The sequence below is a fragment of the Moschus berezovskii genome, chromosome 2 (genome assembly GCF_049115385.1).
Source record: "Moschus berezovskii isolate FMDL1 chromosome 2, NW_MosBer_1.0, whole genome shotgun sequence".
Lineage (NCBI taxonomy): Eukaryota > Metazoa > Chordata > Mammalia > Artiodactyla > Moschidae > Moschus > Moschus berezovskii.
The window spans coordinates 45945327-45972697 of NC_142461.1; the positions used below are offsets into that span (position 1 = coordinate 45945327).

Sequence of the window (27371 nt, forward strand, 5' to 3'; positions counted from 1 at the left end):
AGAGGAGCCTGGTAGGCTGCAGTCCATGAGGTCACTAAGAGTCGGACACGACTGAGTGACTTCACTTTCACTTTTCACTTTCACGCATTGGAGAAGGAAATGGCAACCCACTCCAGTGTTCTTGCCTAGAGAATCCCAGGGACAGGGGAGCCTGGTAGGAGACCGTCTATGGGGTCACACAGAGTCGGACATGACTGAAGTGACTTAGCAGCAGCAGCAGAACTACACTGGACTCACTCCAGTGTTCTTGCCTGGAGAATCCCAGGGACAGGAGAGCCTGGTGGGCTGCCATCTATGGGGTCACACAGAGTCGGACACAACTGAAGCAACTTAGCAGCAGCAGAGCTACACTGGATAGTACTGGTGTATTGACTGCAAGTGAGACCTGGGGACTAATTGACACAGTCCTTATGTTTATTTTTATATCTTTACCACATACAAATGCACCTATAAACAACAGATGATGTTATTTTACATATTGAAACTTTGTATCAATAGTATTATATCACTTATGCAACCTGCTTTATTTTGCTTATCATTTTGTCTTTGAGATTGTTATTGTTGTTTAGTCACTAAGTCATGTTCTACTGTTTTATGATCCCATGGACTGTAGCCTGCCAGGCTCCTCTGTCCATGGGATTTCCCAGGCAAGAATACTGAAGTGGGTTGCCATGCCCTCCTCCAGGGGATCTTCCCAACCCAGGGATTGAAGCCATGTCTTCTGCTTGGCAGGTGGATTCTTTACTTCTGAGCTACCTGAGAAGTCCATGTTTTTGAGATTAATCCCTGTTTATACACATGGTTTCCATTCATTTATTTTAAGCTGCTGTACCTTATTCCATTGTATATGTGCATGCTAAGTTACTTCAGTTGTGTCTGATTCTGTGTGACCTTATGGTCTCTAGCCCACCAGGCTCTTCTGTCCATGGGATTCTCCAGGCAAGATTACTGGAGTGGTTGTCATGCTCTTCTCCAGGGGATTTTCCCAACCCAGGGATCGAACCCGTGTCTCGAATGTCTCCTGCATTGGTAGGTGGGTTCTTTATCATTAGCGTCACCTTGGAAGCCCTATTCCATTGTATGGTGTTACTTTCTCAGTTGTGTCCAACACTTTGTGACCCCAGGCTCCTCTGTCCATGGAATTTTCCAGGCAAGAATCCTGGTGTGGGTTGCCATTCCCTTCTCCAGGGGAATATCCTGACCCAGGGATAGAAGCTCGGTCTCCTGCATTGCAGGCAGATTCTTTACTGTCTGAGCCACAAAGAAGCCCATTCCATTGTATAAAACTACCACAATTTATTTATCCATTTTGCTGTTGATGGCTGTTTTATTTCCAGTTTTTGGGTTTTTTTTTTTTTTTTGTGATTACAAACAATGCTGCAATGAACCTTCTTAAGTGAGTTACTGTTTATATGTGAGTTTCTCTAAGGTACATCTAGGAATGGACTTGTTGGGTTGTAGAGTATATGCGTCTTCAATTTATTCAGTTTAGTTCAGTCGCTCAGTTGTGTCCGACTCTTTGTGACCCCATGGACTGAAGCACGCCAGGCTTCCCTGTCCATCACCAATTCCTGGAGCTTGCTCAAATTCATGTCCATTGTGTTGGTGATGCCATCCAACCCTCTCATCCTCTGTCCATCCATTCACTTTATTGGGTATTATTGGGTATTTCCAAATAGCTCTGAGTTTCTAAAACTCCATACCTTTATTAATAATGAGTGTTTAGAGACATACAATTTTTTTGCTAATCTGATTTATATGAAACGATATCTCTTTTTGTTTTAATTTGAATTTTCCTGATTAACAAGTTTGACTAATAAATAAGTGGTTATTTATTTAGGTTCCCCCTAAAAAAAAACAATAAACAAAAAACCCCACAACAACCCACTTTTCATTTGGATTCATTGTCTTTTTCATTTTTTATTAGTAGCAGTTTTTGGTGCATATCTGCTACTAATACCTTGTTAGTTAAATGCACTACAGATATTGTCTTCTATATTTATTTTTTTAACTGTAACATGTCAAAACCTTTAATTATAATATAATTGGGTTTGTCAATAATTTTCTTTTTGGTTTGTATTTTGAATCATGTGTAAGAAAATTTTCCCTTCTTGAATTCATAAAGATATTCTTGTATATTTTCTTCTAAAGGCTTAAGAATTTTGCTTTTCACACTTAGATCCTGAATATATCTGATACTTTGTGAAGTAAGGATTAAAAACTGGATAACCGGTTATCTCAAAATTATATAGTGAATAATAGTTTGTGCTTTCCCCACTGTTTTATAATACTTTTCCACATATCATTTCTATATATGGGTGCATTTATTTCTAGATTCTTTATTCTGTCCCTAAGTCAACATCATACAACCTTAAAGTAATTTTTTATATTTGACTGGGCAAACTCTTCCTCTTTGCTTTTCTTCAAAATTGTATTGGCTATTTTTGGCCCTTTTTAATGAATTTTGGGATCAACTTCCACCAAAAACCCTATTGGGGATTTTTAAAAATGGAGTTTCACTGAATTAATAGATACATTTAGGGCGAACTGTCACCTTCAAATCTATGAATATTATATGTAGCATTATACAGAATGTTATATTTATTCAGGCCTACTTTTAGTTAATTTAATAAAATTTATAATTTCTTCATGAAAGTCTAATATATTTTTTAGATTTATTGATTTATTGCTAGGATATATATATGTGAGTATTCTATATACATAGGATATATACAATATTTTATATTATAATAATTACTATATATGTATGTTAATATAAAATACATACATACTATATATGTCTTAAAATTACATTTATCCTGCCTTCCTGTATAATCGGTACCACTAGACAACTAAACAGTAGAAAGAAAAAAATTTCTGGTAGGAGTTTCCCAAGTAATAAATGAAGAAAGTATGATAGGATTTCAATATTACTATTTCATAACCTTTAATGAATTAATGGATCTGCAGCTGCTAGCATCGTGAAGAGAACAGTAAACATCATGCCTCCCAAGGGAAGAACAAGAACACAATGCCCTCCTCCATAAAGTCGTCTTGTCAAATGGAAAAACAAACTTGAATCTGATCAAGTCTCTAGAGCTAAGTACTAATTTACAGAAAATACAGAAGACAGAGAAACATGGAAAACTATATCATGAGAATACAATCAGCAAAATCTAGATTGTGGGAAACTCTACAGGGCAAGTGACCCAATTTCGTAAAAATAAACTACATGAGGGAGGGAAAAAATAAATGAGGAAAACCTATAAAGCCATATGTCAACCAAAAAAAGTCATATTAACCAACCACAAACAAAAAACAATTATAATAATTTTGAGACAATTAGGATGTTGAAAAAACTGATTGGATATACAATTATATTAAAGAATAGTTCTAATTTTTAGATACAACAGTGGTATTATGGTTATGTCAAAAGAGTCTTTTCTTGTCTTTTAGAGATATGTACTCACATGTATATAAGTAAAATGGTATGAGCCTGGAACTGGTTTCAAATACTATGGAAGGGAAGAAGGGATTGGGAATATGGGTGAACAGTATTGGCCAGGAGATGGGTACATGAGACTCACTGTCCTGTCCATCTTTGTGCATGTTTGAGGTTTTCTATAATAAGAATTATTTAAAAATTGCATTATAAATTGTACTTTATTTTGCAAACACTAATTTTTCCCACAATCAATTTTTGTATATTGATCTATAGTTAGGGAAAGATTGAGGGCAGGAGGAGAAGGGGGTGACAGAGGATGAGACGATTGGATGGCATCATCGACTCAGTGGACATAAGTTTGAGCAAACTCAGAGAGATATTGAAGGGCAGGGAGGCTTGGTGTGCTGCAGGCCATGGGGGCCGCAAGGAGTCAGACGCAACTTAAGACTGAACAACTATATTTAGTAATCTTGCTGAATTTTGTTTGTCTTTTAATAGCTTGTCTAAAGAAGCCTTCAGATTTTTTACCTAAGTAGTACCATTGTCTGACGGAGAAGGCAATGGCAAGCCACTCCAGTACTCTTGCCTGGAGAATCCCAGGGATGGGGGAGCCTGGTGGGCTTCAGTCTATGGGGTCACACAGAGTCGGACACGACTGAAGTGACTTAGCAGCAGCAGCACCATTGTCTGAGAATAATGGCAGTGTCATTTCCTCCTTTCTATCCTCTTCTGTTTCTTTTATTCTGCTTTCTCTACTGTACTGGTACGATGGTGAGAGAGAAGCAGTGATAAGAGGGCGTCCTTATCCTAGTCTTGCCTCTAATGAGGCTGTTTCAGAAGTTCTACCATTCAAGTGTGATGTAAACTACTCTAACAAAATCAGGTATTCCTCTTTGATTCCTATTTCGATCATTTTAAGTCATGAATGGGTGAATTTTATAAATTGATTTTTCCTTTTGCATCTATTGAGATGATCCTAAGTACAGACACAGATTTTTGAGTGTTAGACCATTTTAAGTTCCTGGGGTAAACTGAATTCAGTTGTGGTATGTTTGGATACACATATACAAGTGAGACTGGTCTATAAATTTTCTTTCTTATGCTGTTCTTGTCTCTAGTTTCAGCTTCTTTTTGGTTTTGATGAATTTGGGTGTCAAGTTAGAAATAAGCTTTACTTCCTGGGAGGTGAAGAGAATTTTCAGGATCAAGGGGAACAGCTGCATTCTGGGATTCTGGGGGGTTTCCATCCTGGGCTGAGTGGAGTGAGCCAGAAAGGGTCTTAAGGATGCATCACTTCCCACTATAGAGGAGAACTTTGAAATCCTTTCCAGAAGGAAAAATAAAGGAGTGATAGAGTGTGTAGGTCATCTAGGCTGCTAAGAGCTAGCAGACTATGCTGAGCCCAGTGCCAGGGCTCCAGACAGCGCAGCCTGGCAGTGTAGGGAGACTGTGCAGACCAAGGCAGAGCCATTCTGGAAGTGAGGAGCCTAGACCCACTTTGCGAGGCGGCCCTTTTGCAGTGGGAAGCACCTTCCAGGCTATGGATGCTGGCGCAGGAGCAGTGCCTCACCTCTTGGGCACATCCTTCTGGTCTCTCTATTTTATCCCCAGCCTTAAGAGAAACTTTGCATCACTGGCTGCTTCACTTCTTGGCACAGGTTGGGTAGTCATTATTCTTGTTCCTTTTGGAGTTGTTTATTCCTGGAGTTGGGAACTGCTCCTGAGGAAACGCCTTCAAAACCAAACTAAATTGATCTAAACTAAACGAAACACCTAGGGACACTGAGTTGAGACTGACTTGGGTTACCTCGGTTTTCATTATTAACCACAGTTTTGCACGATTCTCTTGGCCTTTAGACCTCAAGTTCCTTTACCTACAATAGAGATTCTAAATAATCTCCAAGTTTCATGCTGGCTTAAAAAAAAAATGCTGCCATAATTTTGTGATGCTTCTCTGACCTTGTAATTATTTCCTAATCAGAAACACATAGATGGCTGTTACCGCTTTTAAAGAGCCAGGGGCTTGGAGTACAGAAACCTGGGTTCATAGCTCAGCTCCTTCACTTAGGGCTGTGTGACCATGGGTGAGTTACCTAACCTCTCAGCCTCATTTGCATCCTCTGTGAAACTGGGATAAAGCACCTTATTTTATACGGTTATGGTGAGGATAAAATGAGATAAAAGTAAAAAAAGAAAAAGAAAAGCACCTTGTAAAGTGATCTGCTTCAGAGTGTCAAACATTCCTTCCCTTTTCTCTATCCAAGTGACGATGTCCTGAAAGCTAGCCAAAAGATAAACTTTATAAATGGCAAAGTTTATACTGTTTGGCTGGCACTTCAGGGTGTTGCCCATTTGCCTGCCTCCCACCTTCTTCCTAGAGTCTGAGTCAGCCTGTTGGGCACATTTTGAGACCGTCTGGCTCTGAGGGTGTTCACCCAGGCCTGGGATTCACAGGAGGTCCTGGCAGGGAGAGACATCACATGCCACCGCTCAGTTCAGTTCAGTTCAGTCGCTCAGTCGTGTCCGACTCTCCGCGACCCCATGAATCACAGCACGCCAGGCCTCCCTGTCCATCACTAACTCCCGGAGTACACTCAAACTCATGTCCACAGAGTCGGTGATGCCATCCAGCCATCTCATTCTCCGTCGTCCCCTTCTCCTCCCGCCCCCAACCTTTCCCAGCATCAGAGTCTTTTCCAGTGAGTCAACTCGTCGCATGAGGTGGCCAAAGTATTGCAGTTTTAGCTTTAGCATCAGTCCCTCCAATGAACACCCAGGATTGATCTCCTTTAGAATGGACTGGTTGGATCTCCTTGCAGTATAAGGGACTCTCAAGAGTCTTCTCCAACACCACAGTTCAAAAGCATCGATTCTTCGGCGATCAGCTTTCTTCACAGTCCAACTCTCACATCCATACATGACCACGGGAAAAACCATTGCCTTGACTAAACGGACCTTGGTTGGCAAAGTAATGTCTCTGCTTTTTAGTATACTATCAAGGTTGGTCATAACTTTCCTTCCAAGGAGCAAGCGTCTTTTAATTTCATGGCTGCAATCAGCATCTGCAGTGATTTTGGAGCCCCCAAAAATAAAGTCTGACACTGTTTCCACTGTTTTTCTATTTCCCATGAAGTGATGGGGCCAGATGCCATGATCTTTGTTTTCTGAATGTTGAGCTTCAAGCCAACCTTTTCACTCTCCTCTTTCACTTTCATCAAGAGGCTTTTGAGTTCCTCTTCACTTTCTACCATAAGGGTAGTGTCATCTGCATATCTGAGGTTATTGATATTTCTCCTGGCAATCTTGATTCCAGCTTGCGCTTCTTCCAGCCCAGCGTTCCTCATGATGTACTCTGCATACAAGTTAAATAAGCAAAGTGACAATATACAACCTTGATGTACACCTTTTCCTATTTGGAACCAGTCTGTTGTTCCATGTACAGTTTTGACTGTTGCTTCCTGACCTGGATACAGGTTTCTCAAGAGGCAGGTCAGGTGGTCTGGGATTCCCATCTCTTTCAGAATTTTCCACAGTTTATTGTGATCCACACAGTCAAAGGCTTTGGCATAGTCAATGAAGCAGAAATAGATGCTCTTCTGGAACTCTCTTGCTTTCTCCATGATCCAGCGGATGTTGGCAATTTGATCTCTGGTGCCTCTGCCTTTTCTAAAACCTGCTTGAATATCTGGGAGTTCACGGTTCACATATTGCTGAAGCCTGGCTTGGAGAATTTTGAGCATGACTTTACTAGCGTGTGAGATGAGTGCAATTGTGCGGTAGTTTGAGCATTCTTTGGCATTGCCTTTCTTTGGGATTGGAATGAAGACTGACCTCTTCCAGTCCTGTGGCCACTGCTGAGTTTTCCAAATCTGCCGGCATATTGAGTGCAGCACTTTCACAGCATCATCTTTCAAGACTTGAAATAGCTCAACTGGAATTCCATCACCTCCACTAGCTTTGTTAGTAGTGATGCTTTCTAAGGCCCACTTGACTTCACATTCCAAGATGTCTGGCTCTAGGTCAGTGATCACGTTATCGTGACTATCTTGGTTGTGAAGATCTTTTTTGTACAGTTCTTCTGTGTATTCCTGCCACCTCTTCTTAATATCTTCTGCTTCTGTTAGGTTCATACCATTTCTGTCCTTTATTGAGCCCATCTTTGCATGAAATGTTCCCTTGGAATCTCTAATTTTCTTGAAGAGGTTTCTTGTTTTTCCTATTCTGTTGTTTTCCTCTATTTCTTTGCATTGATCAATGAGGAAGTCTTTCTTATCTCTCCTTGCTATTCTTTGGAACTCTGCCTTCAGGTGCTTATATCTTTCCTTTTCTCCTTTGCTTTTTGCTTCTCTTCTTTTCACAGCTATTTGTAAGGCCTCCTCAGACAGCCATTTTGCTCTTTTGCATTTCTTTTCCATGGGGATGGTCTTGGTCCCTGTCTCCTGTACAATGTCACGAACCTCCGTCCAGAGTTCATCAGGCACTCTGCCTATCAGATCTAGTCCCTTAAATCTATTTCTCACTTCCACTGTATAATCATAAGTGATTTGATTGAGGTCATATCTGAATGGTCTAGTGGTTTTCCCTACTTTCTTCAATTTAAGTCTGAATTTCACAATAAGGGGTTCATGTCAAGAGTTTTGTCAAGAGAACGCATTGGTCATAGCAAACACCCTCTTCCAACAACACAAGAGAAGACTCTACACATGGACATCACCAGATGGTCAACACCGAAATCAGATTGATTATATTCTTTGCAACCAAAGATGGAGAAGCTGTATACAGTTAGCAAAAACAAGACCAGGAGCTGACTGTGGCTTAGATCATGCCACCGCTGGGAGAAGACAAAACCGACACAGGAGGCCTGGAGCACAGACCCTCAGGGGCCAACCAAGCCTGAAGTCCTGGCCTCGCTGCAAGGAGGTCAGGAACGACAGCTGGGGACAGCCTGGTGCTGGAGCGCTGCAGGGTCTGGGAGCTGCTGGTGGGCGGCGGGGCAGGGACCAGAGAAGTCACCACCCCCTGGGAGGCAGAGACAGCCGCTGCTGGGCCCTTCTGTCCTTTCCTCCCTCTCCCCGATTTGCCACATGTATTTTTTCTCTTGGAAAACCTGCCTGAAGATTCTCTTCATTCTGATTTCTCCTGGGTGTGTGTGTGAAGCATTTCTTCTCCATTTCCCCTTGACCTTTCTGCTTTCTCCCCCTCTACCTGCCAGCACTCGAGGGTCTGCAAACATTCCTTTTGGTAACTGTTAACAACCAGAATTGATCTCTACAGATGAAGTCTGCAGCCTTGCCTCTGCACAGTTCTGTGAGCAAGGACATATTTCTTAACTTCGCTGTGCCTCAGTTTTCCCAGCTGGCAAAATGAAAATAATAAGAGCTCCTTCTTTACAGGATTGTTATAACAATTAAATGAAGCAATTTGCAGAAAATGCTTAGTTTGATGCCGGACACACAGTGAGGCTGAACTGCTGCCCCTGTCTCACTGGCTTCATTGCAAATGGGTGAATGTACTCTGGGTTCAGTAAACTCCTTCCAGCAAGTCTGGCATCACCTCCTCCAGGCAGCCCTCCCTGACTTTCCCCCCATCTCTCCCATGTTGGTCTGCACCAGTTGTCCTTCCTGTGCTCTCTTGGAGTGCTAAATACATTGAAGACACAGATGATTTGAACCATGCCTGCCCCTGTCTGGCTCCTCTATCAGAGTGGGTGTTCCATAAAGAGTGTGTCTTATCCAGTCATGGAGGGCCTGGCAATTAGCAGGGGATCAGCAAATGGTTGCTAAGTAAATGAAGGAAATCCCCATTTGTGTAGTGAGTGCTTGAAGACTCAAGAAGGCCCAAATCTGGGGTCTGAACCCTGGAGCTTCTCGGTGGTAACACTGAGACTTCCACTCTTTGCCTTAACAGAAATAATCCCAAAATCACCGAGTCACAGGAAATAAGCAGTAGAGGTTGAAAGGTCAGCCTTGTTATTTCCTGATGAGGGAGGAAGTCAAAGCCTAGAAGCCAGCAGATTTCTGGCTGCCTCACGCCGGTACAGGAGGACCATGGTGAAGCCAGTATTCTCATTCTTGACCTGCTGGGCTCTCACTCACCGGCTGCTGTGGCTGAGCCTGGGCTCCTTGTGCGGCGCAGGAGCTGCTGGTCTCTTCCCAGACTCTCTCGGTCAGGGGCCACCCAAGGCTGACTGGGCAGCAGAGCTTTATGTGTTGAATGGCGGTTGGCTTTCCCTGGAAGCGGGTGTGGTGGAAAGAGCTTGGGAAGGAGGTCCAGCCCCAGTCCTGGCTCTGCTGCTTATCACTTATCACCAACCCTGGTGACTCACAGATGCAGAGAGGGTGAGGGTGGGACACGGAGCCTGAGAGATTATCCAGCCCCCTCCTTGGTTTAAGGGAAGGAAGCTACGGCCCAGAGAAGTGATGTTCTCTAGACTCTGGGGCCTAATCAAAGGCAGAACTGATAACTGAACCCATATCTTTCGAATCTGAAACTCAGTGTCCTCAATGAGGCTATTCCAGGGTTTCTGAAATAATTATGGCACACGAAGCACTTGAAGATCCTGTTAAGGCACAGGTAGGCCTGGGAGGAGACCACAGATTCTGCCCAGATTTCTAACAAGTCCCAGGTGGATTTTAATCCTAAAGGAAATCAACCCTGAATATTCATTGGAAGGACTGATGCTGAAACTGAAGCTCCAATACTTTGGCCACCTGATTCGAAGATCTGACTCATTAGAAAAGACCCTGACGCTGGGAAAGATTGAAGGTAGGAGGAGAAGGGGACGACAGAGGATGAGATGGTTGGATGGCATCACCGACTCAATGGACATGAGTTTGAGCAAGCTCCGGGAGACGGTGAAGGACAGGGAAGCCTGGTGTGCTGCAGTCCATGGGGTCGCAAAGAGTTGGATAGGACTGAGCAACTTAACAACAGCAAGGTCTGGGAGGAGACCCTAAATTCTGCCCAGATTTCAAACAAGTCCCAGGTTGTAGCTAGAAAGGGTCTAGGCCAGTGATTCTCATAAAAACCAGGGCTGGAAAGGTCAACTCTACTATGATGTAACTACTTGGTGCACTAGCCATTAGTTAGACCAGACTGTTGGGTTAATGAAGGCATGCCAGCTATAGGGCTCTTCACACAGAAGCCAATGGGGCCAGGTCCTCCTCACTGGCTCGTTCTTATTGGTCACCCCTGTTGGCTGCTTCTGTGTCTTCTGTGCGGATGCAGGTCCTGACTGGCGGCTGTGTGTATGTAAGTGCAGTCCTTCTGGAGGACTTGGACCTTACTAACCCCTGCAGGCACTGTTTCTTCACAGCAAGTATGCCAAGCCCAAAGTTGAGTCTTCCCTGTAAGCTCTTAAGGGTAGGAACCTTGGTTTGTCATCTTTGAATCTCCTGAATGCTCAGGTACTCATTCCTCCATTTACTGGACTGATTCATCTATGGAATATCTGCTAGGCCTGGCTAAATAATGCACATCCTTGCCTTCAAGAAACATACCTAACATGTGGGCTATAATGTGGTACTTAGTGGTTTCCCAATAAGTATGTCGGAGAAGGAAATGGCAACCCACTCCAGGATTCTTGCCTGGAGAATCCCAGGGACAGAGGAGCCTGGTGGGCTGCCATCTATGGGGTTGCACAGAGCTGGACACGACTGAAGTGACTTAGCAGCAGCAGCAATAAGTATGTGTGAAATTGGATTAGATTTCAGTGCTCTGGGGGAAGTGGCAGCGTCATCAAATGATAGAGAGGGCGAAGGAGAGCAGCTGGTGTTGGCCGCTCCCTAATAAGGGGCTCATTTTCAAAGAAGGGAATCTGGCTCCTTCAGCAGTTCCTGCCGAGGTTGGTGGAAATGAAAGCACTGAAGCCTCACTGAAGTCTCTGCACTTTTGAAAGTTATCAGGCAAATTCTCAAATGCATCATAATTTTTAGCTTTCCCTTTGACGCTGTAAAGACCAATGGGAAACAGGGATACACAAGCTCCTCTTCTCAGGCCAGTCACAGAGTGGGTGGCTAAAACATGTGTGGTGTCTGCAGCAGAGAGAGAAATGGAACTTCCCTGGAGGTCTAGGGACTGGGACTCTGAGATTCTAAAGCAGGGGGCATGGGTTCAAACCCTGATCAGGGAACTAGGATTCCACATGCTGTGTGGCACAGCCAAAAAAAAAAAGGAAGAGAGAAATGGCCCACCATGGTGACTCTGAGTCCATGAGGTAGGGAAGTGGTAGCATCTGCCAGACAGAGCCATCTACCCACCTTGGCTGAGATGCTAAGTCCCACCTAATGTCCATTCTGCCCTGTGTTTGGGTGGCAGACCCCCTCACATTTTAGCTTGACACATGAACACACAGCAAGACATTTCATTCCTCAACCTCACTTGTAGCCAGGTGAGCCAGCGGGATATAAGCAGAGATGGAAGAGGTGCAATTCCTGAATTAGGCTTTTACAAGGCAGCTGGCCCTTTCCCTCCCTTGTCCTGCAGGGTGAGGGGGAAGCTGAGCCAGCTCTGACCAGGCAGACAGGGGTGACAGCAAATGGAGTGCCAGAGAGATGATGAGAGCCTGGGTCCCTGAACAGCCCTGTGGAGCGGAGCTGTCCCACCCCCTGCCTGCCAGCTCGGGCCCTTCCCTGAGAGAGAAATAAACCTTCCCCCTTGTGTGAAGTCACTTTATTTTGGTCTTTGTTAGATCCACCATCCTAACTACTGCACGTCTGTCTCTTGCATGACAGAGCAATGATGCTCTGAGCCTTTTTTCCTGGTAGAATAGAAATGGTTGGTCTCTAAGGTTTTCTCTCAGATCTGCCTTTTGTCTCCCACCCTGTATTGTTTCAGGCTAGTCACTGGGGACCCCTGCACTCATGCAGGGCTCCCCAGATCTTTCAAAGCTCCTGAGACTATTTTAAGGTCTGCCACATTCCGAGGGGTTCCGTCACTACTGCAACATGACTTCATTTAGACTGGGTCTGCTCCCTGGCCCTGGACCTCAGCAGAAGGACTCTCGCAGAGGACTTGGTCAGTCCCTGAGAGCCAGCAACTCCACCCTGCCTCCTTGCAAATGAGACGGATTTGGAAAGTAAGTAAATCACTGTGTTACATCATGTTAAACCGAGAACAAGTCTTTCCCAGTAGGGCTACTAAGATAAGGTATTTAAGAAGTAGACGAGTATCTAACCTTCAGTGAGGACTCACTGTGTGCCAGGCATTCTTGCAAGCACACTATATATGTTAACTCCTGTATGTCACAACCACCCCACAAGAGAAGTACTATAGTACTTTACAGGTGAAGAGAAAAGATACCCAGAGAAGTTTAGTAACTTACTCAAGGCTGCACAGTTAGTAAGTGGTGGAACCAGGATTTGAACCCAGGGACTCAGATTTGATAATTGGTGCTCTTTTTTCTTTTGGCTGTACTGTGAGTCTTGCAGGATCCTAGTTCCCTGACCAGGAATTGAACCCAGGCCCATGGTCCATGGCCCACGGTCCCCACTGCTGGACCACCAGGGAATTCCCAATAATAGATGCTCTTGGTCATTGTGATGCTGCTTAGACAGAGCCCTCCAATGTTCATACTGCTATTATGTCCAAAAGAACAGATTAAACTGAGTCACTGTCAAATTCAGAGAGATAAATCCTCGGAGCAAGGCCCAAGACTGTGGTTCTCAAAGTGTGGTCCCTGGACCACTAGCCTCAGAATCACTGAGGAACTCAATAAAATTGTAAATGCTATGACCTCAGCCCAGATCTAGTGAGTCAGAAACTCTGGAGGCCCAGACATCTTTATTTTCACAAGTCTTCCAGGTGGTTCTGAGGCACACTGAAGCTTGTGAGCAGTTGGCCTAGGAAATAAACAAGAATTGAAAGAAGAATGGAAATTTTGGATTTCCCTGGTGGTCCAGTGGATAAGACTCTTCCTGCCTATGCGGGGGACATGGGTTCGATCCCTGGTCTGGGAAGATTCCACATGCGGAGGAGGGACTAAGCCCATGCACCATAGCCTCTGAGCCCACATGCTGCCGTTACTGAAGCCTGTGTGCTCTAGGGCCCGAAAGTCGCAACTGAGTCCCTGTGCTACAACTACCGGAGGTCTTGCTTTGCTGCAAGAGAAGCCACCACGATGAGAAGCCTGTGCACTGTGACGAGAGAAAGTCCACGCACAGGGATGAAGAGCCGGTGCAGCCAAAAAGAAAAAAGAAGAATGGAAAGTTTATTCCTTCCTTGGACTCTGGGGGTAAGAAAGAGAGGTAGCAAGAAAAGTTTCATAAATAAGAGCTGTTTCCCAAGCCCTCTCTGATTTGGGGGTTGCTGATTTGACCTGTCTTGTGAAAACTTGCATGCTGTGTTCTCAGCAAGTCCAAGACTCAGGGTATTCTCACTGGATGTGGCCCTGGCTCATTGCTTATAGTTAATCTTGCAGCTCACTACTTAATTTAGAGGAGGAAAAAAAATCCTGACAATTAGTTGTAAGACCTATGAGGGGAAAACTGATCCTTAAATAGTTAAAAAAAATTCCTTGGCACTCCCTCCTTTTTTTCCCTTCAAAGATTTGAAATCCTTTTTGAACATTAGCGTTTATCATTTGGGACAGGCAAATGCTTTCTTTAATTTTCTGTGGTGATATTTCACTGGGTTAAAGACTGTCTGAGTAACCTTTATGGAACTCAGCCGGGGCCTGTCCCTCCCAGGAAATCTGTTTTGACTGACTTGGTCATTGCTTAGATTTGGCCATGTTCTGCGCTGCATAAAACCTCCACTGCACTTGGCCAAGACCTTGGAGCCTCATCAGTGTTCACAATCCAGATATGTGATTTACGATATGGAAGATCTGAAGACCGGAACACATTTCCCTGGTTATTGTTGCTGCTGCTAAGTCACTTCAGTCATGTCCGACTCTGTGCGACCCCATAGACAGCAGCCCACCAGGCTCTCCCGTCCCTGGGATTCTCCAGGCAAGAACACTGTTACTCAGCTTTTAAAACAGAGGTGGCAGGAGACGTAGGTCAGCAGAAACCTTGCTTAAAAGTTTGACTGAACACAGGGATCAGGCTACCGTAATATTTTATTGTCTGATATTCAGAAGCAATGAATATTTAAAAAATGAGTATAAAAATGATAATGAGTGTTAAAATTAATTTTGGGAGGGGAGTGTCATTTGAAAAAAATACCAAAAGATATAAACTAGAAAAAAATCAGGTTAGGGTGCAACCCCCAAATCCATGACTAGCACTTTTATCTCCAGTGAGCTTTGTGGTCTCTCTCACCCTATGGGGGTCCAGACAGGATAGAAAGAATTGTGCTGTCATTTCACAGACTGGTAAAATGTGGCTGTGAGACGGTACATGGTTATTCATTGAGATATCCAAGTTGAGATTCATAGTCATTAAAGGGCTATGGTACATGAATTACTTCATTTATCCCTCATACGAACTTATGAGGGCTGCTCCTGCTGCTAAGTCACTGTAGTCGTGTCCGACTCTGTGCGACCCCATAGACAGCAGCCCACCAGGCTCCCCCGTCCCTGGGATTCTCAAGGCAAGAACATTGGAGTGGGTTGCTATTTCCTTCTCCATATGAGGGCAGGGCAGTACTAATTTTTTTTTTTTTTTCCTGACAATTTTCCAGTCAAGCCATGCAACATGTGGGATCTTAGTTCTCCGACCAGATATCAAACCCGCGCCCCTTGCAGTGGGAGCTAGGAGTCTTAACCACTGGATCACCAGGGAAGTCCAAGGGCGGTCCTGTTTTCATCTCTGAAAACAGGATACTGAGGTGTGGAGGTTAAGGCGGAGGTAGTCCATCTCCAGAGCCCAGGCTCTCCACTCATCTGCTCAGATCTGCTGCTGACCAGCTAACTAGAGAACCTTATGTGACTTACAGAAAGGTGTCCTAATAGAAGGGCCAAGTAGGGAAAGGAGCCTCCCCTGGGTGGATGCACCCAGGGGTGGAGCGCCTGGGAACAGAGCACAGGAGGGATTTCAGCCCCATCTGGTTCCCTTTAGGGATTCCCTGGTGGCTCAGACAGTAAAGCGTCTACTTGCAATGCGGGTCAGACCCGGGTTCAACCCCTGAGTTGGGAAGATCCCCTGGAGAAGGAAATGGCAACCCATTCCAGTACTCTTGCCTAGAAAATTCCACTGATGGAGGAGCCTGGTGGTCTACAGTCCATGGGGTCACAAAGAGTCGGACACGACTGAGAGACTTCACTTTCACCTTCTGGCTCCCTCTGCTGGACGCTTTTATACAGCAATCCACAAAAGCAATTCTGGCAGACCCTGCATCCGCTCCTTGAGAATGCAAGTGTTTCTCACACGTCAGTTTCCACTCCTGCAAGGAGCAATGAGGATAAAGACCACCTCTGTGGACCTGGGCCTAGCTAACTGAAGCATCCTGTAGCAAGCCCAAGTGCTCCCCCCGCCAGGGAAGAGCTTCCAGTTCAGGGTATCAGAATATGAGCTATGCCCCAAAGCCTAATTCTGGGCCCAGTCTTTCCCAGAGTCATCATCATTATTAAATGCAGCATCGTTTTTGGAGGAAGTCACATTCAAACAGCTCTGGTCACCCAGAACTGTGGGTGTCAGGGGTTGGGTCTCCAAAGATGCTGGTCTCCCCTTGTTGTAAGGTCGTCCCTCCAGACAAGGAATCTCAGGCCCTTCACCTGCATACCCAAGTGCTGGGGAAAGCAGAAGCCAGAGACAGACGTGCACGTGGGGTCTTTTTGTAATGCCCCAAAGTCTCCACTGCCTTCCATTAATCTGCAGCTGCTGGCAGGAAATAAATCTCTCAAGTCCAAGGACATAAAAGCATGTCATTATCAGTTGGCTTGTGATGCATTAAGAGTGCATCAGAGTCTATACTCTGACTTCCAACCCATGGCCTGACAGGAAATGGAGCGGTCATTCCTCATTAACAACTTTGAACAATGCACAGTTCATCCCACAATTATCGTAATCAGATATGATAAACCCCGACCCAAATGTCTCTACCTTGAGCGTCTGGATGATTTTCTCTGAGGAGTTCTCTGGCTTCTTCATGATTGTCCATCTCTTCTCCACTTGCCTGTTAGATAACAACAACAAAAGATACACAAGACACAATAAATGCAAACAGTCCTAGGGTCCATGCCCTTTGCTACAAGGGAATCCAGTTTTCTTAGTGGTCTCTTCTCCTCCTTGGTCAGTTTATTTTAACCTAAGTGTCCAAGAAGTCTGCTGCCAGGGTGAGTGGCCCTGAAGAGCCAGGTGGGCTTAGCAGTGACCTTTAGCACTGTCTTCATCTGTCATTCTCTGGGGAAGGCTTGTCTACCTGTCCAAGCTGTGCTCCATGCCTGGCATACTTGGGGAAAAGAATGTCGCTGGTAAAGATTGACTGACAGAAGGCAGTGAGGTACCTGCAGGGACTCGAGGGGGTTCCAGGGTGACCACTGCAGAGATGGGGCAAAGTGGAAAGGTTGGGGGGAAGTCAGACTCTCAGTACCTTGGTCCTTACCTTGAAAACAGATGGAAGGCACTGAGAGATTGAAGTGGGGAAGCAAAAGGGTCAAGCTTGTAGGGTTTCCAGGATAACCATGGATTGGATTTCTTATCACATGAAACTCTTTCTTCTTTCTCTGAGTGATACAAACTGCTTGCAATCCCACAACCCAGAAATCTCTATAATGATGGTCCTCAACACAGGCTGCATCTTAGAATTATCTGTAGAACTTAAAAAAGAAAATTCCCAGGAAGTTGTTGTTCAGTCTCCAAGTCATGTCTGACTCCGCAACTCCATGGACTGCAACATGCCAGGCTTCTCCGTCCCCTACCATCTCCTGGAGTTTGCCCAAATTCATGTCTATTGAACTGGTGATGCCATCCAACCATCTCATTCTCTGCCACCCTCTTCTCCTTTGCCTTTTATCTGTCCCAGCATCGGGGTCTTTTTTCAATGAGTTGACTCTTCCCAGCAGGTGGCCAAAGTATTGGAGTTTCAGCTTCAGCATCAGTCCTTCCAATGAATATTCAGGACTCATTTCCTTTAGGATTGAAGATTCCTAGGCCCTAACCTCAAACATTAAAATCAGACTTTCTGGGCCTCTCCCGACCGCATCCCAGGGGACAGGAGCAAGCAGCCAGGACCATGTTCCGACGCAAGTTGATGGCCCTTGACTACCACAACCCTGCCGGCTTCAACTGCAAAGATGAAACAGAATTTAGAAACTTCATTGTTTGGCTTGAAGACCAGAAAATCAGACACTATAAAATTGAAGATAGAGTATCTCAGAGATGTTAACTGTCCTTTCAAGATTCAAGATCGACAGGAAGCAATCGACTGGCTTCTTGGCTTAGCTGTTAGACTTGAGTATAGAGATAATGCTGAAAAAATACGACGAGGACTTGGTACCTGGTGATACAAAAAACGCTGACAATGCAGCTAAAAATGCAGAGCCACTGATCAATTTGGATGTAAATAATCCTGATTTTAAGGCTGGTGTAATGGCTTTGGCTAACCTTCTTCAGATTCAGCGTCATGATGATTACCTGGTAATGCTTAAGGCAATTCGCATTTTGGTCCAGGAGCGCCTGACACAAGATGCAGTTGCTAAAGCAAATCAAACGAAAGAGGGCTTGCCTGTTGCTTTAGACAAGCATATTCTTTGTTTTGACACAGGGGATGCAGTTCTTAATGAAGCTGCTCAAATTCTGCGATTGCTGCATATAGAAGAGCTCAGAGAGCTACAGACAAAAATTAATGAAGCCATAGTAGCTGTTCAGGCGATTATTGCTGACCCAAAGACAGACCACAGACTGGGAAAAGTTGGAAGATGAACATTTTAGGATTTCAGCTTCTCACCTACTTAGTACAATTGGGAACCATGTAAGCTTTGGCATGTGTTTGGAAATGTCATGTTTTCGAGGGAAGAATCCCAGAAAATTGACTATGTTCTAGAGATTTACCATCATTGCTTTTTCTTTAATAAAGTTGGGAAGGTGAAAAAAAAATCAGACTTTCTGGCGCTAGGGCATCTTTAAGGCTTTTTGGGTGATTCCAATATGCAACCAAGATTGAAAACCATGGGTCTTCTCTAGAGGGCAGGAAGAGCAGTTCTTGAGTTGCCAAGGAAATGTGTCAGGTAGAGTCAGTGACTCAAATAAAGCCCCCAGTGTTCTATAAGACCAGTTCTTGGCCTTTGTCACCTGAATCTGCTTAATACACAGCTTCACTTCAACCATGGAGAAGGATTCTGAAGGCCCTAGACGCCTCCCCTGGGACTCAAGTTCCTCACCCTTTAGCTGACAGTCAGTTTTCCACTTTGTCATCAAATACCTAAGCTGCTTTGAGAAGAGACAATTATCTGCTAATTTGTTTTGACATCCTCTGCTTGCTTGGTGGCTTTTTACCCTGTGTGCTTCTCACCTGTTAGCTTAAGTGTTTGTGGCTGTTAAAATATTCTAAGAAAACCTACAGCAGATAAGTAACTTTCCATCTTTTGCATGTGCCCTTTTGGAGACAAAGCAGATTTGGCCTGATGCAGTAAAAAAATAAAAAGAAAGAAAAATTCATCCCTGAGTAAATGGAAAGGTTTAAAAAAAAAAAGATCGCAGGAAAAACCTGCCTCAGTCTAGTAAACTGCTAAGTTAGAAGACTAGAAAAGAGATAAATTTTTAAAAATCCTGTTTATAAATCCTTTTAGTCTAACAGGAAATTGGATTAAAAGGGAAAAACAAGCTTCCTCTTTTGGAAGAATTTCAAAGCCCAGAAGAATAAACCTTCAGTCTTAATAGTAAGCAGCTATGAGCTTTCGGGGCAAGAAGTACTCTTCTCCTTTCACAGATAGAGAGATGGGGACAGAATTGGGGATTTGGAAAGAATTTGCTGATGGGTCCCTGTTAGAAAAATAAATAGTTTTAATTTGAAATTCTGGGGGAGTCCCTGGTGGTCCAGTGGTTAGGACTTCCTGTTTCTACTACCAAGAGTGTGGGCTCAATCCTTGTCTGGGAACTAAGACCCCACAAGCCATGTGGTGTGGCCTTAAGAAAAAAATTCTGCCTGTTGCTTAGAAAGGTGTCAAAAACTTATCATTTTTTACATATATGAACACACAAGTGAAAAGACACATCTGAGGTCATTCATTGTGGCATATTGGAAACAACTTATATGTCTCATCAATTCGGGGTGTATTAAGTAAATCATGGTAATTTACACAATGGAATATGATGCAACCATTAAAAAGGATCTCTTAATGAATTGAAGTAGAACTCCAAGATATATTAAGTAAAACAAAAAAGTAAGACTGTAAATAATGTGTATAATACGTAATCGGCTAAGTCACTTCAGTATTGACCAACTCTTTTCGACCCTATGGATCAGGCTCCTTTGTCCATGGGAGTCTCCTGACAAGAATACTGGAGTGGGTTGCCATTTCCTCCTCCAGTACAATATGTGAAAACATATATAAAATATGTCTCTACCCCAGGAAGAGTACACAGAAAACTAGCCAATAGTGGTGTCCGATGGGGAGGGAGCCCAGCTGGGAGACATACTCTTTTATAGTTAAATATTTTAAACCTCCTGAATATATTTTGAATTCAAGATTTAAAACTAAATAAAATGCTGTCGCTTTTAATGAGTTACAAAGGCTGTGATAGAAACACAGGCAATAATACAGGTTAAGTGAGCCAAACAAACCAAAGGACAAAAAATTCAGATCCCAACTCAGTTATTCTGGCCAAGTCATTCGCTCTTCATCTGTTCATTCAGCTTACGACTATACATTGAGTGCCTGTTGTGTGCAAGGGACTATGCTGGGTACTGGGGGCACCGAGCTGAAAAAATCTGTGAGAAGCTCGGTAACTTGTTTCTCAACAGAGAAACAAGGAATCTCACCGTTGCCATGCAGTGTGATAAATGAGAGTGATATGACAGGTTTCTGCAGAACCTCAGGGGAGGTGAAGCTAAATTAGGCTGGGGAGGTTTGTTTACCAGTGGACGTGGTGCTAAGTCCTGCAGGGAAGGGGAGGCGGGCAGTTCCTGCAGAGCTAGGAGGCTGTGCTGGCGCCGGGGATGGTCGGCGTGGTTTCAGTACCCAGACAGTGGGGATCAGACTGGCCAGCCAGATCTTGCATATTGCAGTCTGGAGTTTTTAAAAAAATTTTCGTTTGCTCTATTTTTCTATTTATAAAAGAAATACATTTTTTGATGCCAGGATTTAACCGGAAGGCCAATGGGGACGTGGTAGGAAATTTCAAGCAAACCAGTGGCATGACTGAGCTGTATTTAGAAAGAGCGCTGGCAACAGTGTGGTATTCTAGGGCTGGGGAGGGGTGCGGGTGAGTGGGGATGGTAACAAACACTTGGTAAACACAAACTGCAGCGCTAAAACCAGACAAGAGAGACAGTTGCCCGAGGGGTTGAGGTGCAGGCCCTGGACTCAGACCTTGTGCACTGAAGCTTGGATCCTACATCTCAGGCCTTACAGATCATGTGAGGTACTTACTTCCGGAGCCTCAGTTTCTGTAACAGACAGGAGCTGGGCTAGGTGTCCTGAAGGTCTCAGCTGTTCTTGGAGAACTTTCCACTGGCCCTGCCCTCTCCCCTCACACCCAGCCCCCTATCTGAGCACGGTACTTCTAGGCCCATGGCAGGCTTCGGGAAAGAACTACAGGGCGGATGGGGGAGCAGGAGCCAGAGGTGGGGCTCCAGCTGGCCTCGTGCTGTGTATAACCGATCACAGCCTCTCCATCTGTGAAATGGGAGTAATGATACATTTTGTAGAGAGTTCTTGAAAAGCTCAATTAGGAAAATATATTTGGAAATTCTTTGTAACATATCATTTAACACATGCATCTACATGACCAATTTCAATGCCTTATTGATGCTGGAAGGAAATCAGGGTCTCATTTGTGAGTTTCAAATGCAAGGTCTTACAACTTTTCTCATATATTAAAAAGATCTCACATTCATTCTTCAATAAAGCAAATGGATTTATGAAAATCATAAGGTATCTTGCATTATTAAGATGAAAGTATTAAATCTCTGTTCCTCTTCCAGGTACTGAAAGCCTGAACAAAGATATACAATTAAATTCTTCTTAGGAACAGCACAGATAAACCTCACCAATAAGAGGAATTTGGGTCCCACCAGTTACATCACCCATTAGTTCACTCATCTCACCAATCCTGTTTCCTCATCTGCACAGTGGTGAACTGTACACTTATTAGGAAGGGGGTGGGGGAAATTAAATAAGGTTTAACATGTGGGAGGCCTGCTATTAGCAGGGATCAGTGAATATTTCTTCTTTGTGAATCGAATCCTTTATAGATGTGAACACTCTTTGAAAATTATTGTTTCATCTAGTTCTCGCCTCACCATTGAGAGGTAGGGAGGGAGGTTCCAGTATTATTATTTCCATCTTACTGAAGAGGCAGCTGAAGAGGAGTCCCACAAGCGTGACAAGGTTGCTCAGAGTCTGAGAACACCCAGGGCTTCCCAACTGCTGGTCAGATACTTTAATATTGATAAGAGTCCACTTAATTCGGGGTTCTTTTTTTGGGGAACTGTCACAGACTCAATGCCTTGAATATTCTTGCTGGCAAAATTATTTTCAAGTGTCGTGGGGTCATTGCATCTGGAAACCAGCTTGGGATTCATCTGCAACTTGCCTGCTGGTGGTCAACAAAGCAGGTTTCAATGACTCTGGGTGCCGGAACTTCCCTCCTCAGGGGCCCTCTCCACCTCTGGACAATGTCTCGAGCCCAGCATTGTTTTGCTGTTACTTCTGCTCACTGAAATCCATGTTGTCTCTTCCCCACATGACCACAGGGTTCAGGGTAGTGACAGCCAGACTCTTCTTGGCAGGATGTACCCACACCTGCCTGCGTAAGTAACATCCAAGTAACACTTGACTCCCAACCAAAGACAGGGGACAACTCAGGGTACCCCATTTCAGGCAGGTCCCTCTGTCGGGATTCAAGGGCACCAAGTGATGACTGCCTGTGTGATGACTGTGAGGTGGAAGCTTATTTCTCATTCTTCATATCTTCTGGGCATAACGTATATACCCTTTGATATCAATGTCAAGTATAAGCATATTCAATTCTGTATCTAGCATTAATTGGCATTAGTGCTATTTTCTTCCCCACTACCATGACCTAACCCTGATAATTTATTAAAATTCCCAGCAAAAAAATCTCCATCTTAATTTATTCATCAATTACCATTTCTTTAAAAAAAATAGATTTAAAAAGAAAAAACATGGGTCAATTTTTATGTGAACCCAGATGTACTCTGGATTGATCATGTTTCCCTAAATCTAAGCCTGATACAGACTATCCTATAAAATGGGCTGACAGCATTGCCTTCAGTGTTATAAAGAGGTTCTTGAATCTGAGGAGGGTTCCATGTGTAATAAATGAAGGAGCCTCTCCTGCAGCAACCTGGGCCGACCTCTGCACAAAACTGTGCCGATACTATCCACTTCTTTGTTTATCCTTCTCTTAGATTACAGACTCCTTGGAAGGCCAGGGATGGCGATGATTCATCTCTGTCCTCTCAGTGCCTAACAGTGTCTGATACACAGTGGATGCTCAGTGTATCTTGTCTGAAGGGAAATGAGCAATCACGGGGAGAGAAAGCTTTATGCTGACTCCACAGAATGCAGGTGAAATGGAGGGGAATGGCAGAGCCCTGCAGAATCAGAAAATCTTCCTGCAAAAGACTGGATGAGTGCTTTGGGATGGAATTTTCTAGAAGGAGCTGTGTTGGATGCGTATCTAATTTGGTAGGCACTGATTTTGATTGGATAGGACTCAGTTGAGGTCTGCAGGGAAGTTTTATAGCGAAGTGGTTGAAAACATGGGTCCCAGGATTTCCCTGGTGGTTCAGTGGTTAAGACCACACTTTCACTGCAGGGGACACTAGTTTCTTCGTGCCATGTGGCGTGCCCAAGAAACAAACAAACAGAACATGGACTCTGGAGCAGGGCTGCCTGACCAACTGTATGACATTTGAGAAGTCACTTCACCTCTCAAGACCTTACTTTTCTCATCTGTAAAATGGGATAATGCTACCTAGTTCTTAGATTCGTTTTGTGAGTTAAATGAGTTCTTGCATGTAAAACTTATACCAGAGCCTAGCACAGAACAGTTGTTCATTCATGTTAGCAATTGTGATTATTTATATCCTTTTCCATTTCCCTTTTCTCCTCCAATATTTTTATTTCTTACCCTCATCCCCTGAAATGTGCACTGTTTCCCACATGCACCAGCCAAAAATGAATGAAATGCCCTGTGACTAGGCAGGAAGTGCAGAGATGAGAAGTACAGACTGAGTTGAACAGCCTGTGTGCCTTTCTTGATTTGAGCTTTCCATCCTTTGATGTGCAATCCTGAGATTTGAGTCTTTCTACAAGGCAGCCCCTAAGAGTCTGGCAGCTGCCACATCAGCAAGCAGAAGGGCTATCTAGGGAGAGCTGTTAACACTGAACATTTGCAAGAAAAGATGTAGTTTTAGGGGCAAGGACTGGTCTGGGAGTCAGAAAGTCTAGAGTGTCCCCATTAGTTTCATGCAGAAGTAGACTGAGTTATAATTTCTGTGAGTCTTGAAAAGGATGGACTAGAAAGTGAGCCTTGGGGATGACAATGCCTTTCCTTCTATAATATGGTGCCAAAATTGCTGAATGAAAAAGTGTGACAGGAAACCACTGTGGACACTAAATACACACAAAAAAATTGTAAAATCCCTCACTTGCAGCTTCTAGAGGCTCCATGAATATGTTCTTGTCTTACTTACATAGCAGTTATTAACTTACTGCATACGTTGCCTGGACAAGGATTTATCTGTTTTGTTTGTTGATGCATCTCAAATGCCCAGAAAGTGCTAGACACACAGTAAGTAGTGGATGCTTATTATGAGTTGAATGAATGAATATTGGTTTTTTTTTTTGAACAGAGGAAAATTTATGCGTCGAACCTGGACTGGTCACTTATGATAATATACATGCTACAATTCCATTCTCCCCAATCATTCCACCTTCACCCTCTCCCACAGAGTCCCAAAGACTGTTCTAAATGCCTATGTCTCTTTTGCAGTCTCTTATACAGGGTTCAGGTTACCATTTTTCTAAATTCCATATATATGCGTTAATATACAGTATTGATGTTCTTCTTTCTGGCTTACTTCACTCTGTATAATTGGCTCCAATTTCATCCACCTCATTAAAACTGATTCAAATGCATTCTTTTTGATGGCTGAGAAATACTCCATTGTGTATATGTACCAAAGCTTTCTTATCCATTCATCTGCAGATGAATGAACATTGTTAAGGAACGATATCTCATCCCAGGAAGCATCAACCATAATTCTTCAAGCCCTAAAGGAAGAACTAAACTGTTGCTAAGGAAAACAAAAGCATAGTTTCATTAATATAAGTGTTTGGGGATGAATTGTGTTTCTCTGAAATTTGTATGTTGAAGTCCACCTTCAGTATCCTAGAATGCGACTGTGTTTGGAGATAGGATATTTAAAGAGGTAAAATGAAGTTGTTTGGATGGGCTATAAGCCAATATGACTGGTGTCTTTAAAGAAGAGGAGATTAGGACACTGACATGTGTAGAGGAAAGATCACGTAAAGACACATAGAGAAGATGGCTATCTATGAGCAATGAGAAGACCTCAGAATAAATCAACTCTGCTGACACCTTGAGTTTGGACTTTTGGCCTCCAGAATTGTGACAAAATAAATTTCTGTTGTTTAAACTACCCAGACTGTGGTACATTGTTTTGGTGGCATACAATGAGTAATGAATCAAAGTAATTATTTTGAATACTTCTAGGAAAATCTTTAGTTTTGCTTCCCAGAACCATTCTCTTCTTCTATTTTTAAGTTTTCCTTTTTGAAACACTCCTCTCCTCCCCACTCTGAGTTCCTGTGGCTCCAGGCTGGGAAAATCAGTGTCTTCCATTCCTCTGGCCATGATGATTCATTTGTGCATGGCCTTGTGACTCAATCTGGGCCAGTGATTTAGAAAACAGAAGCTCATGGCTATCTTGAAACCATGGGGAAAGAGCATATCTAAGAGAAAACAGGAAAGAAGAGCCCAGCCGTGGAGAGAGACAGATTTGGGGCAAATACGTGACTCTGAATCAAAGCCCCACCTGGCAGAGCTGAGATTAGGACCACTCAAAGCAGTTGAAACCTAAGAACTCTGGACCAGTGAGGTTAGGAGGGTGACCCACATGAACTTGGAAGTCCCTGTCAGGCTACAGCACTGGAAAGTGCTCCCATCATGAGCCCTATGAGTGTTTGACTTCTTCACCCTTGTTTCTAACTTTCTTAGTCACCACTTCTTATCAAGGACCTGGGATCTTGTTTTTTGAGGGTAGTATGAAGGATCTGAGATCCTTCCAGGCCAAGACTTGTTTTATTCCTAATCAGTTTCTTTTACTCCAAGGTCATTTATTTCTTGTTCATTCACCTCTGAGGGGGGTAAATAATGGGAAGAGGCTCTTAAGCCAGAGGATTGTGGGATGAAAAGGGGATCCATGTATGGAGCATTTAGGAAGCATCTTCCATGAACCAGTTGCTGTTAGATGCCAGGTGGGAGGGCGTATTGCAAAGATGGACAAGTGCCATCCCCTCCACAGGAACTCTCAGTACCCTTAGCTGAATTGAAGCTGAGCTTGGGAAAGTAATGAACTCCTAGCGAGCGGAAAACAGGGTCAGACATCCAGAAGAGGATTGGCAGTTGCCTTCTAAATAGTTAACTCAAGAGTTAGCCTTCTCTATGGTAGGATTATCAGCTGTACCCACTTAGAGTTGTAAAACAGTAACGATTATTTTAACGACTGTCAAGATAAAATGAGTTATATTTACCTGTTTTATGAGTGGTTCAAGGTTATCCTTTCTCCTCTCTCTTGCCTGTCCTCCACCAAGCAAACCAGACACCCAACTGATTTGTACCCGATGGCTGCCTGTGATTACTGTCCTAATTTGTTCTATCTTCCTCTGCTACAAACTGCCTCTTTTCTGTCCCTTCTGATAAAGCAGGAACTCCGAGGGACTTCTGAAGCTGTTTTTTTGCACCATGCAGAAATGTATTAACTGGAATTCCTGTGTATGTGTCTATAGAACCCCTCGTCTTCCCAGCATGAGATCACCTTCAGGAACGGCGTCATGTCGAGGTGCAGCTTGCGCGTGTAAAATTCTTTTCTGTTTGAACATATCAGCCCTTTATTTATACAACTTTGAGGCTCTCCTGTCTTCTGAGCTGCTGCCTCCAAGGACTGCTGGGCTCCCTGTGAAGAGAAGCAGAAAGCCCAGCGTTCATAGGAATGATATACAGTGCGACAAGAGCTAGTCCGAATCCCCAAATATTTATAGAAAGCAATTCTTCATTGTTGGAACACTAATAGTAACACCTATTTTTACCATGGAAGAGACAGGGGACTCATATGTGTGGAGGATAACTTGAGACTGGTTATGAATTCACACCTGGAGTTGGAGTGATGGGAAAGTGGGAAAAGGCAACTTACTATATTGCTGGGTAGGAGTCACTTTATATAATCCTCCCAACGGCTCTGTGAGCCACGTATTGCTATCCCCATTTTGCAGATGAGGAACTGGAGGCTCTTGGAGGTTAAGTAACTTGCCCAAAGTCACACAGCAGGTAAATTCAGAGCCGAAATCACGGACTGCACCGAACTCCTTTTTTTTTTTTTTTTCGAACTCCTTTTTTTGATGAGATCTTTTTGCTACTTCTACAGCTTCCATGAACAGTTATTAAATCTGCCTTGCAGCAAACACGGTTATATCAAGACTTTAGTTTATCTCTAAATTTAAAATGTATTTGATGTGTTAGAAAGAGTGATTTGAACAAATCTAGCAGAGAGGGAAGGAAGAATGGGCTGATGGAGATGTCCGGGGGCTTTTCTGATCTCCTGTGGCCATAAC

General features: G+C 43.8%; 1 protein-coding gene and 1 pseudogene across 2 annotated transcripts in view; one reads left to right on the forward strand and one right to left on the reverse strand.

The window, feature by feature from the left end:
* Positions 1-27371, reverse strand: part of KIAA2012 (KIAA2012 ortholog) — a 124275-nt gene that overhangs the window by 23004 nt on the left and 73900 nt on the right. For both annotated transcript variants that reach the window (XM_055397522.2, XM_055397521.2), the window contains exons 13-14: positions 26579-26716; positions 16429-16501 (exon numbers count right to left, since the gene is read on the reverse strand). In XM_055397522.2, the coding sequence (XP_055253497.2) occupies positions 16429-16501; positions 26579-26716 (211 nt within the window). The remainder of the gene's footprint in view (positions 1-16428; positions 16502-26578; positions 26717-27371) is intronic.
* LOC129537769 (tRNA-splicing ligase complex subunit RTRAF pseudogene) lies at positions 17531-18423 on the forward strand (annotated as a pseudogene).